At 49.7% G+C, this 18,321-nt stretch overlaps 1 protein-coding gene across 1 annotated transcript; it reads right to left on the reverse strand.

Moving 5' to 3' along the window:
• Positions 1 to 7,240: 7,240 nt before the first annotated feature.
• On the reverse strand, positions 7,241 to 14,427 carry Tac4 (tachykinin precursor 4). The gene is given in 6 exon segments (XM_075991021.1): positions 7,241 to 7,355; positions 7,357 to 7,427; positions 8,517 to 8,576; positions 9,567 to 9,599; positions 11,027 to 11,120; positions 14,254 to 14,427. Coding segments are annotated over 6 exon segments (420 nt in total). The 5' UTR covers positions 14,374 to 14,427; the 3' UTR covers positions 7,241 to 7,313.
• Between the last annotated feature and the right edge of the window lie 3,894 nt (positions 14,428 to 18,321).

An 18,321-nucleotide genomic window follows, 5' to 3' on the forward strand; every position in this document is an offset into this window, starting at 1 on the left:
CCATGTGTTGACAGAGTAAGTGTTGACTCTGAACTCATTAACTGGTAGGACAGATTGAGTCTGCCTCCCTTTGGCTCCAGGAACTAGTTATGCACAACAGTGACTAGCTATATAACATTCTCTAATTCTTCTGCCTCTGGTTTGGGGGGTGGAACCAGTGGGGAGTTAAGGTAGGTGGGGGGTACCATACATGCTTATAGGAGGGAGAAACAAGTGTGTTCCTTTCTCTCCAAGTGTGTCTACCAGCAGTGAGCCACGTAAGCCATGTCTCTCTAATCATTGCCCAATTCAGACTGTGCTTCTGGGAATAGTTGCATTTTGCTTGTGTTTGCTTGGTCAGGAATAGGGAGGTTGGGCACTGCCATCTGTATGGTGGAAGAGGAGCTGTATTTGCTGGGGTGGTTTTGCTCACTGGCAGGCCCCCCTGCTGTAGTTGGGAAATGCAGTGGAGAAAAATAACTTCTTCTATTCATCTTAGAAAAGGTTTGTTCAAGTCTCTGTGTTATAAACATATTCACAGCAGAGGGAAATTTTGTTCTTTCACAGTTTGAAGATTGTTAATGTGGACCATGAGAAATGAGTACTAAGAGAGAAAGGTTGTGTGGTCCTGATCCTGTCTCTAGACTAGTCATCACCACTAAAGTTTGACACTACCTATTTACAACCTACTTGGCTTTCCAACCTGTAGAAGAAATCTGGAGAATAGTCTACAGTTAGTTGTTTCTGGGTCTGACACAGCAGATGACTATTTGGGGCAGCATCCTGTGTGCTTAGCACTATTTTCCCAGGCCCTTGCATTAACTGCATGCTGTTTGCTCACACTGGTTGTACAGGAGGAAGTCTGGAGCCAGGAAGCCAGAATGCTCACTGTGCTCTGTTCCAGGTGAGAATCTGTACTGCCTCTACCATTGCCTTCTTCGGCTTTAGTTCCCTAGTGTGTAATCATCCTCTCTTTCTATGTATCTGCTGCTAGGTTATTAGAAACAGCCATGTTGCGGGGTGGTGGAGGCAGAGGCGGGCGGATCTCTGTGAGTTCGAGGCTAGCCTGGTCTACAAAAGTTAGTTCCAGGACAGGCTCCAAAGCTACAGAGAAACCCTGTCTTAAAAAACCACAAGAAAAAGAAAAAAGAAACAGCCATTTTTCTAGAGGCTTCATTGAAAGGATACTCATTAATTTGCTGAGAACTTTCAGATACTGAATGAGAGCCTTGTATCTATCTCTTGCCTCCAAAAGGCATGCCGTGATGAGGTCTGGTCACCTGATGCCTATTTTCCCATTTCTCCTGGGATTATGGGGTCCTGCAAAGACATTTTTAGCAGTATAGTGTATGCTTTGTAGAGCATAGTGGTGCTTCCTACTTGGGCTTGGCTGGGATTAGGTATGCTGGAATGTAGTTGTCCATCAGCCTGATTGGTCTAGATCAGTGGTTCTCAACTTTCCTAATGTTGCAATCCTTTAATACAGTTCCTCATATTGTGACCCCCCCCAACCATAAAACTATTTTCGTTGCTACTTCATAACTGATTTTGATACTGTTATGAATTGTAATGTCAATATCTGATATGCAGGATATCTAATATGCAACCCTGGTAGAAGGGCCATTTGACCCCCAAAAGAGTCATGACCCACAGTTGGGAACTACTGGTCTAGATCTAGTTACAGATAAAAATTGAGCATAGTTTGCTTGCAGCACCCATTGCTTCTGGAACAAGAAACCATTGGGAATGATCATTTGGTTGCCTTACAAGAGTAGCCCTAGCCGGGCGGTGGTGGCACACACCTTTTTTCCCAGCACTCGGGAGGCAGAGGCAGGCGGATCTCTGAGTTCGAGGCCAGCCTGGTCTACAAGAGCTAGTGCCAGGACAGGCTCCAAAGCTACAGAGTAGCCCTAGACCTTCCTGCTCTTAAGAGGAAGAGCAATTGCCAAGTCAAATGATTTGTTAGAGTGACTGTTCTTACAGCAGGGTCAAGCAGGAGAGCTCTGAGCCATAATCCTCTGTTTGTTTATGGCCTTTGGGAAGCTGATAAATACATTAGGGGTGTGTGTGTGCATGTGTACACGTAGCAGAAATGCACACGTTTATTTACTGTTCAGGAAATCACCTTTCAAGTCCCTTCCCAGACATGGGGTTAGTGAAGCCTGATTTGAGAATCTTCATGGTTTAGCAGGAAACATTCTGGCTGCTCTACTCTTACTCAGGACTCTGAACTAGTTCTCGGGATGGGCTTGAATGCAAAGAACCGATTCTGGTGAGTGGTGAAGTATAGAGGAAGAACTGGTTCACTGGCTGCTGGACTCACAGGGTGTGTGTCTTGAGAATAGAAGATGAGAACACCTTTGCTAAATAATAGGATGTGATGTGCTAGGAATGGGATCTCAGCTGCTTTTACTCAGGACTTTTGGCCACAAGCTTGCAAATGACCGTCTCTTGCAGACTGAGGGGGGCAGTGTAAATTGCTCACTTCCTTTGTGGTATCTTAAGCAATGCCAATGAATGTCACTAAACCAGAAACAAGGTTCAGCAGTGAGGAAAATGCCCCCCTGGGTGAAGCATCAGTTTGCCCCTCCCCTCCTGTTCAGTGTGTGCCTTCAGGTACATGTTGGGACACCTGGCTTTGTTTACTTGAGCCTTAGAATAGAGAAAATAACCTGGACTGTTGACCACTTTGGCTCCATGGTGTCGCCTCGCAAGTGTTCCTTGTGGGTGATAAGCATCTCTATTCTCTACAAGTCACGTTCCAGTAGGGGTTGTTTCTGGAAACAGCTTACCTTGGACTTAACTCTGCCACAAGTTGTTGGAGACTTGTTCTCTTATCTCAGTCTAGAGTGTGCTAGATGCTGCTTCATCCCTGTGTGCATGGGGGCCTTGTGAGTGGTTCACTTCCCTTGAGTGTGTGTCAGATTTGGGATTTTGGAATGATGGTTTGGTGATTGTAGACCAGAAGCAGAAGTTGACCTGCAGTGTGTGGAGAGACTAGACAGAACTGGGGTGCTCCTGCTGACAACACCAAAAACTCAAACGTGGGGTTGAAGATGTCACTCCCAACCTAACTCAGGAATTCAGAGTCTGGCTTTGAATTCCTAATCCTCCTGCCTCCAGCTTGGAATGCTGGGATTTCAGGTGTGTGGCACCACACTCACTTGAGACATGCCTTTCAGAGCTATAACTTTCTTCTTGGGATGACCACTATTTCTGTTACCTGTACTGTGTAGCTCCCTGGAGACAGGCCTGTTGGATGCAGGGGATGTTAATCCTTCCAGATACTCTCCAAGCACTTACCAGTACTGCCATTGAGCTGGCGTTAGATCCTGTACTTTGAGAAATCCCACCGTACTGAGAGACGAGCTCAGTACTTAGAGCACCAACATTATCTCACCACTGAACAGTGGGAATGGGAAGAAGAGGACACCAAGGCAGCCAAATGATGGTTCCCAATTAGAAACCTTTACAAAGCAACTGGCTTGGCTACTCACTAGAAATTACTCGAATGGAGACAGTGTTGTATGTAGAGATCAGGAGCTTGGGGTGACATGCACAGAAGTGGGCTTTCAGAGTGGGGACATCTCAGCTCTTTCCAAAAGCCATCGAGTCTTCCAAGGCACCTGGGATGCTTGGATTGGGAAGTGAGCAGATGAAGTATATCTACTGGAAAATTCTGCTGTAAGGACAGACTCCAGGGAAGAAGTCCATACTGTCCCCCACTCGATATTTCTCTCCATGTGTGAGAAGAAAGAAAGGCTTGGAGTTGGCTTGAGTCTTAACAGTAAACAGGAAGTTTTAGAACAGATTTACTATAGGTCTAGTGAAAGCAGGCTGGCTGGGCACGGTGTACAGAGCTGTAATCCTAGCCTGGGGTGGCTGAACCTGGAGGAGGATTGCAGATTAAAGCCCATCCTAGCTGCCCTGTCTTAGGAAAAAAGAAAATGAGAAAAAAAAAAGTGAAGACTTCCTTAGTGGTAGTCTTAATTAATTTGATCACCTCTCCAGTGTCCTCTGCTGTCACCGTCCAGGCATTCAAATGCTTAACTTCCCTTCCTGTTCAATGTACCTAGCTGCCACTCGACGTCACACATGGAGGGGAACAAGTGCCCCCGGGAAGATAACCATTTCCTCTTGGAATGAGGGACACAAGATGAACATATTTTTGTGGTTCAGTAAGTGAATGAGCTTCCTTTGCTGTTAACCCTGCCCATGTAATTCCAATATATTTCTAGTTCAGCCCTATCACATATGTTCCTATGTATACTTAGGTACTTACTTGCATGTGTATGCACAGCATGAGAGGGTATTGTTTCTCAAGTGCTAAACACTTGTGTTTTTGAGACCAGATCTCTCATTTCCATAGAGCTCACCTATCTCTGTCCTCTGTCCCCAGCACCATGATTATAAACACACTACTGCTGGGCAGTGGCACATTCCTTTAATCCAGCACTCGGGAGGCAGAGGCAGGTGATCTCTGAGTTTGAGGCCAGCTTGGTCTACAGAGTGAGTGCCAGAACAGGCTCCAAAGCTATGCAGAGAAATCCTGTCTTGAAAACAAAAACAAACACTCTACCATGCTCTGTTTCTTTTTCCTGTTTTTGTGATTTGATTTTTGGTTTTTTGAGACAGGGTTTCACTATACAGTTCCGGTTGTCCCGAAACTCACTCTGTAGATCAGGCTGGCCTTGAGCTCACAGAGATCCTGCCTGCCTCCCGAATACTGGGATTAAAGTATGCATCACCATCATCTGGCTATTAATATTATTATTATTACTATTATTATTATTTTATTATTCTGGGGATCAAACTGCGGTCTTCATGCTTACATGGAAAGTACTGTGCTGGCTGAGCTGGCTCCATCCCCTACCAATCTTATTTCCAGTGTTTGCCCTTGGATTTCATTCTAAGGGACTTTTTAAAAATTAAGTTTACTAATTGGGTGTGGTGGCGCAAGCCTTTAATCCCAGCATTTGGGAGGCAGAAGCAGGCGGATCTCTGAGTTTAAGGTCAGCCTGGTCTACAAAGTGAGTTCCTGGACAGCCAATGTTGCACAGAGAAACTATGTCTCAAAAAGCCAAAAGAAAAGAAAAAGAAAAATTTAACTATTTTGTGTGCACACACGTGTGACTACTACATCACATGTAGTGATCAGAGGATGTTTTGAGAGTTCCTTCTCTTCACCGAGTGGGTCTTGGAGATTGCATCAGATTTGGTAGTAAGCGGTCTACTCACTGAGATAAGTGAGTCACTCACTGGACAACATTTTCTTTCCCAGATAGAGTCCCAGCATGTTGTTCAGGCTAAATTCTTGAGCTCACGCCTCAGCCTCCTGTGGGCTGAGACTGCAGATAAATACCACATCTTCTTCTGACGTCATTAAACATCTCAGGGTCCTCTGTCATAGGCAAAGTGTTTCCCCCACTAGATTGGGACTCTGAGGTTGGTGCTGTTCTGTTTTTCTTGAGCTCTACCCTGGCATACGAATGGGGACAGCTAATTGTTGTAAGAAGCCAAGCAGTTGAAGGGCCTCCTTATACAAAAAGATTGATGACCTGGGACCAAACTGCAATCAGGAGGACTAAGTTGGAGAGGGTGACTTCGTTTTTGTTTTTAATCTTTTTTAGCTTTATTTTGTGTCTGTGTGTTGGTACACGTATGCTATCTCACACATGTAGAAGTCAAAGGACCACTTGGAAGTGTTTACTCTCCCACCTTGTGGGTCCTGAGGATTGAATTCAAGTTGCTGGTCTTGGCAACAAATGCCTTAAACCCACTCAATCATATCATCAAGCCAGGAATATCAGGAATCCAAGGAGAAGGCCTCTGACCCTACTCCCTCTTACACCCAAATGCATGCAGTGCCCACCCCATCAGGAACTCTCTTGGTTCTGTTGCAGTTCTTAGCCTGGCCCCAAGTTCTTTTCCCACCTGAGGGTGGACCTGGGCTGTGTAATTTTGCTCTGCTCTTCTGACATCCTGCCCTCTGCCCTACCTGGCCAAGAAAGCTACTTGTTACCGCTCTGTGAGTAAGCTCACACTAGTCTACCTATTATCCCAGAACTGTAGAATGTGGCATTTAAGTAACTTAGGGTTCTGTTGGCATAAGACATGATTGCTCCTGGCAGCACCAATCTATTCCCGAGAGAACATTGAGCACCAAAGACACTCCATTTGGAGCTTGTTTTCTTCTTAGCAAAACTGGCCTTTGGGCAAGGAACTGCCTTTGCCTCGACCACTGACAAAATGCATGTTGTCCAGACCAGACAAGCAAAATACAAGAAAAAAAGCCAAACCTTACCAAGACAGGGTAAGATGGTTTTGGAAATTTTCCTGCCTCTGAAAATGGTCTGTCAGTTACTCTAGGCCTTAGCCAAAGTTGGTTGCTCCAACGTTGCAAATGAGATTTTGGGTGATTGCCCAGGTAGCCAGTTGTTTCTGTCATTTACTGCACATTTTGGAAGCTGCTTCATTTCACTTCCTGCTTACTCAAGTAATATTATTTCCCTTCTCAGGTCTTCTATGAGGTTGAAGACTAGATAGACGTAGTTACCTTCCTCTAATGACTTAGCCAAACCATTTCTAATGCAAGACTTAAGACTCCTTAGGATAAAATAATTACTAAAACATATGTTTCTTGCTTAATATTGTTTATTTTGGTTGTAATTCTAATTTTTATATTTGATACCTGTTATGTATAGTTTTGTATTGGGTTTGGAACTCTTATTTAGACAAAAAGGGGAGGTGCTGAGGAACCTCCTTCAGCCGTGGCCTTGGAGAGGCCGTGGCAGGTTGGGCGTGGACGTGAGTACCAAAAAGGTGCGCCTGACCTCTCTCCTCTCGCCTGGATGCTGGATTCAGTTCCTGTTCCCCGTGTGTGCAGAGGACTGTGATCTGTGAGTCCCCCTTAAATAAAGAACCCCTTATTATACTTCCTTCTGAGTTAGTGTGGGATTAATTTATTTGTGTTCTTCTGCACTGCTCACTTTTATGGAGCCCCACTGTTGGGCATGAGTTACAGGGTGTGAATCTTACCCTGTAGTACACAGACACGAGAGCCTGGGTGTAAGGGAGAGCTGGGCCACTGCAGCCTGTGAGGCAGCACTGCTTTGTGTGCCATTGCTACCTGGTGCCAAGAGGCCTGGGAGAAATGCAGGGCTCAGTGCGGGCCTGGCATGAATGCCCAAGTTAAGGACAGAAGACACTGGACTGCTGGCCCGAGGCGCTTCAGCTGTAACGTTCAGGGAGAGGTGGGCATGGCATCATTTGGGAAGCATCCTTTGGGGCTCACTCTAAACCCTGGTCATCCTCTTCCGTGTCCAGGGAGAGTGCTACACGTTGCTGGTGATTGAGAGAGTCTGGTCTTCCTGTTTGACTCTGGAGGCCTTCCCTGGCCACTGCTCCGGGCTCTGCACTCTCGTGGTGTGTCTCCTGTCTGCAGGCTCCTAGAGCAGTGAAATTACAGGTTCATCTGCCACATCTCCAGCCAGCCCTTGGTCATCCTCCACAGAAAGGGGAATGGTATCCTAAAGCCCAAAAGATTTTGCTGGGGACATGGAAAACTGGTTTTGTTACTAGTTCACTGTGGCTAAGGACAAATTACTTTCTGTCCCTGGAAAATGATGCCTCTAAGCAACCAACTCTCCCCATGATGTAGAACATTCATTTCAACTTGATACCGGAGCGAGTTCCAAAGACCCTCTGAAAGACTCATCCCCTGAAAAAAATCTCAGGGGGAAAGAGTTCATTCTGGCCTTCCCAATAGCCAGTGTTCTATCAGGAAAGCTAGGGAGGAGCCAGAAGTCAGGTACAACACTGAAACAGCATGGAGTTCATCGTGTGACCTGCATCTGATCACTGTGGATCCACCGCTTTGCAATGGCTCACTGGCTCTGCTCCTCCCCCAGCCTGAATTGTTTATCTTCATGCCTGGCTTCAGGGACCATTTGAGGGTACAGCTCTTGCTTGGGGTGGGGGGCAGAATGTTAGCTGCTTAGGTTATCGTCCCCCCCAATAGGACTGCTCACTTAATAATAGCTGTTGACTAAGAATCTCTTTAAGACCAAATTCCTGAAAAAAAAAAAAAAGACCAAATTCCTGGCCTAGGGATCAACAACTAGGACTTTACAGACAGGAAAGGCAGATGTCTGCAGAACATCGTATTCTGTGGCTCCACGGAACCTAGAGGACATGGGCTGGGAAAGACAACTCCAAGATTATCAGGGCTGGCAAAATGGCTCATCCTGTAAAGGGACCCGTCACCATGTGTGACCACCTGAGTTGGGTCTCTGGTATATGATGAAAGAAGAAAACCAACTCTTGCAGGTTGACCTCTCACCACACACATGATATGGCAGACACAAATACTCAGAAGACCAGCAGGAGCCTCTCCCATCCCTTGAACCTCAGCTCCTGCCTCCTCTGGACCCTTCTGCTGGATAGAATAGTATGGGAGCCTGTCCTATCTAATGGCAGCAGAGTGCCTGGCTGTTTTCCCATGATGCCCTTGTCACCCTTCAGATGCTCTCTCCTACCTTCTATGGAGAAGCCTCTCGCGCCAAGGAGGTCCTGCATTATTTGTCCCAGTTGATAACCTGGTGAGAGGTAGAGAAAGGGGGAGCAGTAAAGGAAGGTTGCCTAGGGCATGGGGTAAGGACAGGCAGGGTAGAACTGGGCTTTGCAAAGGCAGCCATCCTCACTCAGGGCAGGTAAAGAAATGCCCTGGATCCCTCCATCCATCCATCCATCCATGGCTTTACTCATCGAATCCCTCCTCTTGCTCGTCCTTTCACCGATATTTCCATGTATAGAGACTAGGCTAAGTATTAAGGGTGTGGAGTGACCGAAACCCTGGGGCTTCCTGTGGGGAGTTTCCAGGCTGGAAACAACAGCCATGTGACGCACCAGGACTGCACAGTGCAGTGTGCCACTGAGTCCACCATCCCCAGGCCGTGGAGACTGCCCCAGGCCTGCTCAGGAGGGGCAGTCCCGCATCAGCTGTTAAGGATGGGGCAGCTGAAACCAGTAACGACCCTAAGGGGGCACAAAGCGGGTGTGCCTGATCCACGCAGCATTCAGGAGTTGTGGGAACAAGTTGGTGTTACCTGTGTTGTTTCGTTGCATTTGAGAGGGGTTCTTGCTTTATAGTCCAAGCTGGCCTATACCTTGTCATCCCTCTGCCTCGGCCTCCCAAGTGCTGGGATTGCAGGTGTGAGCCACCACACCTGACCCCTCTTGTGATCCCCTTTCTGTGGAAGGGCTTAACCTGGATTTGCAGTTCTAACATCCTCAAGGGCAAGGGGTTGAATCTCTGAGCTCTTCCTGGTTGATTCATTTTCTTAACTCTGGTCATTCTAAAGCTCTAGCCCAGTCTCCTACCTCTGCAGGCACTCCCTAGGCCTGCATATCCCACACAGAAAATCCATCTTCTGGTCAAGCCCCAGCAGCCCCCGATGGGACAGCAGTACCAACCAGGCATGCCCCCAGCCAGAGCTTCACTGCTTATTCCAGGGTGGCTAATGGCTAACACTGTGCCCCGCCACACCCCAGGGAGCATGCTGAGGGTAGACCAGGGCAGCACTCACCCATTCCTTCCCTTGGCTGGATCGGACGTATTCCTGGAAGGAGAAAGGGACTGAAGACTGAACTGCTTCCCTGTCGGCTTGGTGAGAGGTGTGAGGGGCTCTTCATGGGAACGCTGGCCATTCCCACTGTCCCTGTGTGACAGTGGGAGTGTGCCCACAGGAGGCAGTAGAGCCTGCATACATCACTGGGATTTGACACCAGCTGGGAGGCATCCTTGGGAAAAGTACTATCAGAACCTAGTCACTGGGCATATGGGGGTGTTGTTGCTATAGTGACCTGGCCATGTTGAGGTTCCGCTGTGCTCAAGGGCAAAAAAAAAAACACACAAAACTTTGTCTTCCTGATTCAATGTCCATTATGGTTTTTGAGGCAGGGCCTCCCACTGAACCAATTTGGTTTGACTAGCTGGCCAGCAAGTCCCAAATATCATCCTGTGCTTACCGCCCCAGTGCTAGGATTACAGGTGTGCTGTCTAGATTCTCTGTGGGTGTTGAGTGCTAAATTCAGGCTCTCATGCTTGTGTGGCAGGCACTTCACTAACTGAGCCATCTCCCTGATCCTCCCCCTACCCTGGTGTTTTAAGACAGGGTCTCATGTAGTCTAAGCTGCCTCAAACTGACTATGTAGCCAAAAATGACCTTGAACTTCTAACCCCGTCTTGTGTCTACCCACCGCATGCTGGGATTACAGGTATATGCCACCGTGTCCTATTTATGGTCATATTCTGACCATTTCCCCACTGGTGGTCTTAAGTTTTGCAAAACCTTGCTGTTATGAACTACTTAGCAGTGAACCCTGTAGTACACACATCTCGGCTCATGTGACATCATACAAACTTGAGATTTTTCTGGTGTGAAACTTGCTCAAAAGTGTACACCAGATGTTGGTGGTGCACGCCTTTGATCCCAGCACTCAGGAGGCAGAGGCAGAGGCAGACAGATCTCTATGAGTTTGAGACCAGCCTGGTCTACAGAGTAAATTCTAGGACAGCCAAAGCTACACAGAAAAACAGTCTGGGGCGGGGGGGGGGAGTGGCCACATTTCCTACTTTGATGGATGTCTCCAAATGGACAGCAAAATGCCAACACAGAGCGTGACTACTCAGGACAACAGTGTTGAAGACCGCAAACCAAGAGAAGCTGAGCTTTGCCCAGGATGACTTGTCTCCCAGTACCCTCAGGGACACAATAACTGCCCTTGAACGGCTGGAAAACCTGCCTAGCTCACGTCTAGATGCTGCTGTTCATTTCCCAGCACGCCCCATCACCCAGGTACAGAACCTGGGTGTAAAGCGTCAGCCCCACTGCTCCTGTGCTGGACCTCTTGCCACTGGCACCCCCCAAAGCATCCTGCGGGGATGATGACTGGTAGGGGCAGTGTACCTCACCATCCCATGGGCATCCTCTACCTAGTGTTGCAGAAGGCACTCAGCACCACGCCCTCTGCCTTTGTCACTCACCTTCCACCCGCTTCCCCATCAGACCGTAGAACTGGCGAGTTCTGCTTCTCTTCAACTCCTGAAGCTGGAGTTCAATGCTGGCAACAGGGAGTCCCTGGAGAAGCAAAGAGTTAGCATTAGAGTGTGGCGCTGATGGGGAGACAGGGCCATAACCAGCTCAACAACAGCCCGACACCAGGCTCTTCTGCATATTTTACCCCCAACATTGTATTAAGGATGATGTAAAATTTCACCTGCTATGTTTTTGGTACTGTCCTAAGCACTTTCATTCGGTAGCTCACTAATTCTCACCCAAACCTCGTGAAAACAGCCCAATATTATTGCTGTCAGCATTTTATAGATGAAGACATCCAGGTACATAGAGGTGAAATGATATGTCCAAAAATAACTGAGAAGAGCCAGAACCAAAGCCGTCTAGATCAAAGGGTAGGCTCTCAAACACTCGGTCAAAATTTTAATATAAATAAACTACCATTAAGACAGGAGCTGGGCATGGTGGCATGTGATGGAAACCCTACACTCGAGTGGCTGAGGCAGGAGTATTATGAGTACAAGGTCAGTCTGAGCCACACAGCCAAAACACCACCACACACACATAAAGGCCGAAGCAGGAGTGCTACCAACCAGAGGTTAGACGAATCCACATGTGGTTCCAGGTCAGCTAGGGATACGTAGTGATACATAGTAAGACTGTCTCAAAAGAACACATAGCTGGGGGTGATGCACCCCCTTCATCCCAGCACTCAGTAGGCAGGGACAGGGGGATCTCTGAGAGTTGAAGGCCAGCCTGGTCTACAGAGCTAATTTGCAAGACAGCCAGGGCTTCTACACAGAGAAACCTTGACTCAAACAAACAAAAAAGTGACTTCCCCCCATCCATTTTACTTATGTGTGGAAACTGAGGTTTCTAGTAACCTTAATCAGGGTGACAGGAGAAGCTGAAGCAGGATCAAAAGTCTTGAGAAATGTCAACAAGGACCAGAAGTGGCTGCCCCTTACCATAGCAGGGCAACCAGGGCTAATAGCTGTTCTCTCCTGCTTTGTCCCAGATTTACCCTCCCCAGAGCCGGGCATCCTGGGAGGAGTCCCCCATGGGGTCTGGGTGGAGCTACTGCCCTGAAGAAAGACATTTTAATCCCCTAGTTTAGCCCAATTGGCAAATATCCTTCCCGGCAGCTGTAGCCCTGAGTTCTTCCCCTCCCCCCCACTCCCTCTGTGACCTTGAATCTCTTGAGGGAGCACCTTTTTCTCTGACCATCTCTGAACACGTCCAACAAGGCTGAAGACAGGCCACAGGCTGGGACCTGGGGGCTGGGGACAGCTCAGTGACTCGGAGCTGCTGCAGATCTTAGGACTCCAGGGATCCGGTTGGGAGTCAGGGAAGACCCATGAGCTGTTTGGGGCTTGCACACCGTTTTCGTGATAGATTGTTTTCTAAGCCTTGGCCTAATTCAGTCTCCCAATCTGTCTCCTCCCTGAGCTGTCAGTGGCTGGGACAGCTGTCGCCAGCTGGAGTCGCCCAGCCTAGCCAGAAACCAGAGAAAAATCTCTTTGGAGATTTAGGCCCATCTTTGAAAAGCTCACGAAAACCACTTTGCCTTAATAAAGGACATACTTCAAGCTCAGACTGGAAAGAGTGGGCTTTTGTGAAATAAACAGAGCAGAGACCCTTCTATCCGCCAGGTTTCTGCTAGGGGAGGGGAAGCATTGGGAGGCCCATTCTGTTTTACCCAGGAAGCCCCGTGGTGCCTGCAGGCAGGGCACCCTCGGAACTGGGAGCTATGAGGTCACCCCATTTGTCGTCACACTTAGCAATGCGCGGTCAGTCTGTCGAGATTTCTGGTCATCTAGCCTAGCCTCTCCTCTTCTTGGGAGGCAGAGAGGCACTACAGGAGAGAGGAGGGGGGACAAGAGTCACCCCTGCAGGATGAGCTAATTGACTACAGGTGAAAACCAAAGCTGCCGATGCCGTGTGAAACTGATGACACCCCTATGTGGCTGTGCCCAGTGTTCTCTATGATCCAACAGGACTTTCCATACATTGCCTGTCTGTCGTAGACTCAAAAAAAAAAAAAAGTGGCAGCTCCAGAATGAACTAGGGGTTATTTTATTTTCTCTCTCCCTCTATCTCGCAGGCAAGGAAACTGAGGTTGAGGGTAGCAGGAGTCAGTGGAGAAGCTGGACTTGAACCCAGGTCTCCAGGCCTGCTGTCCTCTTCCCACTGTCCACATTTCCCTAGTCAAACTAGAGAGGACCCCCCAGCAGGGCTCTCTCTGCATCTTTTTTCCTGGGGTCCCATTATTGAAGCTTCCTCTTCTCCCTAGGCTGCCCTTGAACTCCCTATGGAGCCTAGAATGACCCTGAACTATCTGATCCTCCTGCCTCGAGAGGATTGAACCCACGGTTTCATGTATACTAAACAAGCCCTTTACCTGAGCCACATCTCTAACCCCCAATTCCATTAGTGTCCAGGGACCTCACATGGCCCAGCAGCATAAGCCAACCTCAGCTGAGTGTCCTTTCCATCCTGGGACTGCGGGGAGACAGGCCGCAGTTACCCTCCTGGTTCCTTGGTCAGGGATCGGGAGCTCCCAGGATAGGGTCTTCACCTAGGTCGGCGGTATTGGATCTCAGAGGAGGCTGGGGCTCTAACTTTTAGATTTCTTTCCAGTGGCAGTGCTCACCAGTTTGGTAGACACCACCATAGTCAAACACCAGTGCTTGTCAGGGGACAAAAGTGCTCCTTTGTGTGACACCAACCAGTGATCCTGTTCCAGTTGGTGCCGTGAAAAGAAATTCTCTGATGCTTAGATACGGTCAGCACCTAGCTAAGGTGGAATCAGCACCTAGCTAAGGTGGAATCAGTGCTTTTGAAGCCGTGCATCTTAGACAAGCTCTTTGCCCTCTGTACCTCAGTTTTCTCATCTGTGAAATGGGAATAACAATGGTAGCCTAGCCATGAAGTTGAAACATGTTACTGTCTATGATACAGTCAGGACAGTATGAGGAATAGAGCAGGTGTTAACTACATGTTTCTGTACACACGGCACACATTATTGCTGTCACATGTCTGAGCTGAATGTGTCTCTGATGTTGGACAGGTCAGGGCTCGTGGCCTTGACTTTTCCCACTCAGGGAAGTTGACTAGCCTACCATTCAGGGTTTGGGGTACACTCAGCTATTCTGGCAGCCTCAGAAGGGATCTTCCAGCCCTCCACCCTGGGTACCTTCAGGTTCACGGTCATCCAGGACTCTGCTTCCTTGCTGAGGGTCAGATCTTCTCTGTTCCCTGTTGTAGCGCAGACTGACTGCCCAATCAGGAGAAACAGGGCAACGAGGGGCAGCATGGTGAGCCAGCGCTGCTCTGTCCAGGGAGTACAGGAGCTCCTGATGCCTCCTCCTTCAGCAATCCCCACTGGGCCACTCCAGTGTGGGTGGGAAATCCTCCCTTGTTCACCAGGACTTCCAGCTCCTCTGCTTCCTTCCTGTGACTAATCCCATCTTTGGGCCACTTCACTAACAGCTCTCTCCCTGGCTGATTGAGCCAACACCATCAAGATCCCAGACCTCTCCATAGCCACCCCCAAACATTTGATCCCCAGGCTTAACTGATGCAATACCAGCCTTACCGTTGGCTGAGTTCCCTCCTGCGACAGGTGCACAATGGCACAGTACATGGGGCCTGGAGATTACAGTTTGTCAGGAACAAGCCCCAGGGGCCCAGGGGCGTATCTCTATTGTTGGGAATGGAAAGAGAGAGCATATGATGCCAGGATGTCACTGCTTGCAAGTGGGAACTGAGATTTGCCAGAAAATGGCCTCTGACACCAAAATGTCAGCTAATGAGCCTCTGGTTTCTCACTATTGCCAAAATGACCTTCTAACATTGCACCGCGCCTGTCCCCTCTGCTTGTAGCCCCTGTGTGCCTCCCTGTCACTTTTCTTTCCACAAGCTCCAAGCTTCTGAATATGCTCAGTCCCTCTCTGTTAAGCTCCTCGCTCTGCTTATCCATCCATCCATCCATCCATCCATCCATCCATCCATCCATCCATCATCCATCCGTTATCTCTCAGTCTAGAACAAGGGGCCTGTGGTCAGAGACCTGGGATCCACTTGTAGTGTCTTTGTTGAAGAGCTTTGTGACCCCTGGTTATTATGTAACCCCTCCAAACCTTAGGACCCTCCTGGGTAACACTAGGCTGCAGATAAATGAGATAATGCATGTGGAGCACTCAGCGCAGTGTGGAATGGTCAATATTTAATGTCCGTTAACTACTGTTATTGTTGCTTTTCCTTAAGATAAGAATTTCTCTGTGTAGCCCTGGCTGTCCTCGAACTCTCTCTGTAGACTGGCTGGTCTTGAAATCAGAGATCTACCTGCCTCTGCCTCCGGAGTGCTGCGATATAAGGCATGTGCCACCATGCCTGGCTAACTATTATTATTACTATTACTGAGACTGGATGGGAAGATGATGAAGACACTGTGCCTGACCACATCACTTATCTTTTACTCAGCATTCCCATGGGCAAGACTCCCAATATCTCCACCCTCTGGTTTTGGCCTTTCCATCATCTTCCTTAACAAATTCTTCCTCACAGGTACCACTTTCCCCCTCTTCCTTTTACAGATGTGGAAACAGGCAGGTCAGGCTTGATCTAAAGGAGAACCCGGGATTCCAGTGCCATTAGGGCTTGCAGGTTGACCTGGAAATCCCAGCACAGGTCTCTGGATGTGGGAGGTGGCCTTCCCACTGTAGGCACAGACAGATTGACCTTAGCCCATGACGAGTTTCTGAGCCTCACTTTCCCCGTCTGCAAACCTCCTAGGGTGGGGCAAGTAGTTCATGAATGAGTGGGTAAAGTGCTCGCAGGCACAGAGGAAGCCCAGGCCTCAGCACTGGTCTTGAGGCTCCCCACCTAGCTGGCGAAGGAACCACCATGCCTGGGGCAGGATGTGGTGGGTGCACTGTGTGGACGAGGCGGGAGGCATCGGGCAGATGAGAGGGCGGAGAGAAGAGAGAGAAAACCCCAAAGGTCCGGAAGGCAGAGAGGGAGGCAGGGCACCAGCTGGAAACCGCGACTATTTGCAGCGTCGCTCTAGGTTTGCGGTCAGGCTGGGCTGGAAGGCCCGGCGACCGGGTTCGCAGCCCCGCCCGGTGTCCTCGGCCACCCGGGTGAGGCCGTGGCCCATGAGTCTCCTTCGCTGCAATGTTGAGTCCCGGGAGGTGGCTGGGCTGGGGCGCCGAAGCCTGGAGCAGAACAAGGCCACCGGAGGAGAAACGCACGCGGGTGTGGCAGAGACTTGGGAAAACGCCGGGTGGGCGGGACCCGGTTGGGGTAGGCGGGGCCCCGGCAGGTTGGGACTCCCTGCCACCCACAGAGGTCCGCATGCTCGGGCGGGCAGCGCCCTCCACCGGCCGAGCTAGGCAGCGCCCAGGACCGGGCGAGCTGGCCAGCGCCCCCTATCGGTTGAGTTCGGCAGCAGCAATCACCGACCGAGGCGGGCAAGTTCAGGACCAGAACAACCGCGTGTGGGCGGCCCGGTCCCGGGCGGCGCTGTGGCCGCGGGGCGGATCGCGGCAGCGGTGAGGCTCTCTGGGCGCCGGGTGGGCGCGAAGGATTGCTAAAGGCTGCGGTTTGGCCAGGATTGCGGAGCCGAGAAGAAAAAGATGCAAGCGAGGAGGGAGGAAAAAAAAAAAAGAAGAAGAAAAGGGAAACACTAGATCCCGCGGGCGAGCTGCGGGCAGGAAGCCGACGCCTCCAAGCGCCTACTCGGCCAGAGGGGGGGGGGGGTCGCGGGCCCGTTGCACAGGCTGGCTCCAGGAGGCCAGGCGCCATGGGTGGCAGAGTCGGGATTCGAACCTGTATCTGCATTCAATTATAACGTTCACCTCCTGGACCAAGGAATCGGAATGGAGGATGGAGGGGTTGGGGACTCGGGTGAGTGGTCTCGGCTGCGGAGAAGGCGTGCTGTTTGGGAACTATCTGGGGACGTCACCGGACCCTGCTTCCGTCCTTCCTACGCCCTTCTAGCGCCTCCGCGTGGACGCTTCCGACCGACTCACGGCCTCTCCTAAAGTGCAGGCGAGTCAAGAGCTGCGTGCTGGCCTCTAATGACCTGTCCTTTACATAGAGAGACAAGGGGTTTCCTCCGTTGGCGGGGAGGAAAGTGGCTCACGTCATCTCGGAGTCCAGACCTGGGGAGCATCAAATATAAACCCTGTGCTTGTACCCCTCCATTGCAACAGCTTGGACCCACCTCTCTCCCTCACTCTGTTACCTTACTGCTCCCCTTCGTTGACGATGGATTCACTTGACATATCAGGGCATCCGCAGACGAGCAGGCACACCGGCCAGAACATCTCCACACTGGGAGATGGAGCAGATGCCTGGCCCTTGAGCCCAGAATTGGGGTGGGCAGATATTTGCCCACACTTGGGGAATTTAACCTAAATCTCTCCTGCTCTTGGCATCTGTAGTTCTGTTAGACTGTCAGCCTCCACCTCCTCCTCCCCCTATCTCTGAAAGGTTCTAGAAAGTGCCTCATGTGTTGCCAAGTCTCCTGCTAGCAGATCAGAGTTTTGTTGTTGTTATTTTGTTTTTAGTTCTTTCAACCTTTTGTTTTATGTGTATGGGTGTTTTATCTCCATGTGTCTCTGTACTACATGTGTTCCCTGCCTGTGGAGGGCGCTGTGAGCCACAGTGTGAATTCTGGAAATGGAGCCAGGATCCTTTGGAAGAACAATCAGCGTCTCTCCAGCCCCGAGATCAGAATTTTGAGAATGATCACAAGGGGACCCCTGTTCTCCACCCCTTTCACCAGCCCTTCCTTCACCGTCAAAGACACAGGCTCAGGGTTGCAGGAGCCTGGGGCCTTCTCTTGGCGCCTTTCTATTTCTCTCACCTCTGCAAGGCCTCCTCATGTGCATCCCTCTAAAGTGAGACACCATCAGGAATATGGAACACTGGGGTGGGGGAGTCAAGAGTAGCGGGCTAAGGTTCAAATTATGGCCTGGTCACCTAACCATGGGTGGTGACCTTAGATAAGATACTCACCTGTTTTGAACTTCCGTTCCTGTGGCAGAGAGAGAGAGAGAGAGAGAGAGAGAGAGAGAGAGAGAGAGAGAGAGAACACGACAAGGTTATGCGGCTGCAGAGATAACACAAGAACTGTGGAGCATGTTTCGCTCGCTGTCAGCATATAATAAATGGCAGCAATTACCGCTGTTAATAATGCAATTAAACGACAACATCCATCTGCATTCCCTGGGAAAGCCCAGATTAAGGAAAGTCA

This window comes from Microtus pennsylvanicus, chromosome 11 (genome assembly GCF_037038515.1).
Source record: "Microtus pennsylvanicus isolate mMicPen1 chromosome 11, mMicPen1.hap1, whole genome shotgun sequence".
Taxonomy (NCBI): domain Eukaryota; kingdom Metazoa; phylum Chordata; class Mammalia; order Rodentia; family Cricetidae; genus Microtus; species Microtus pennsylvanicus.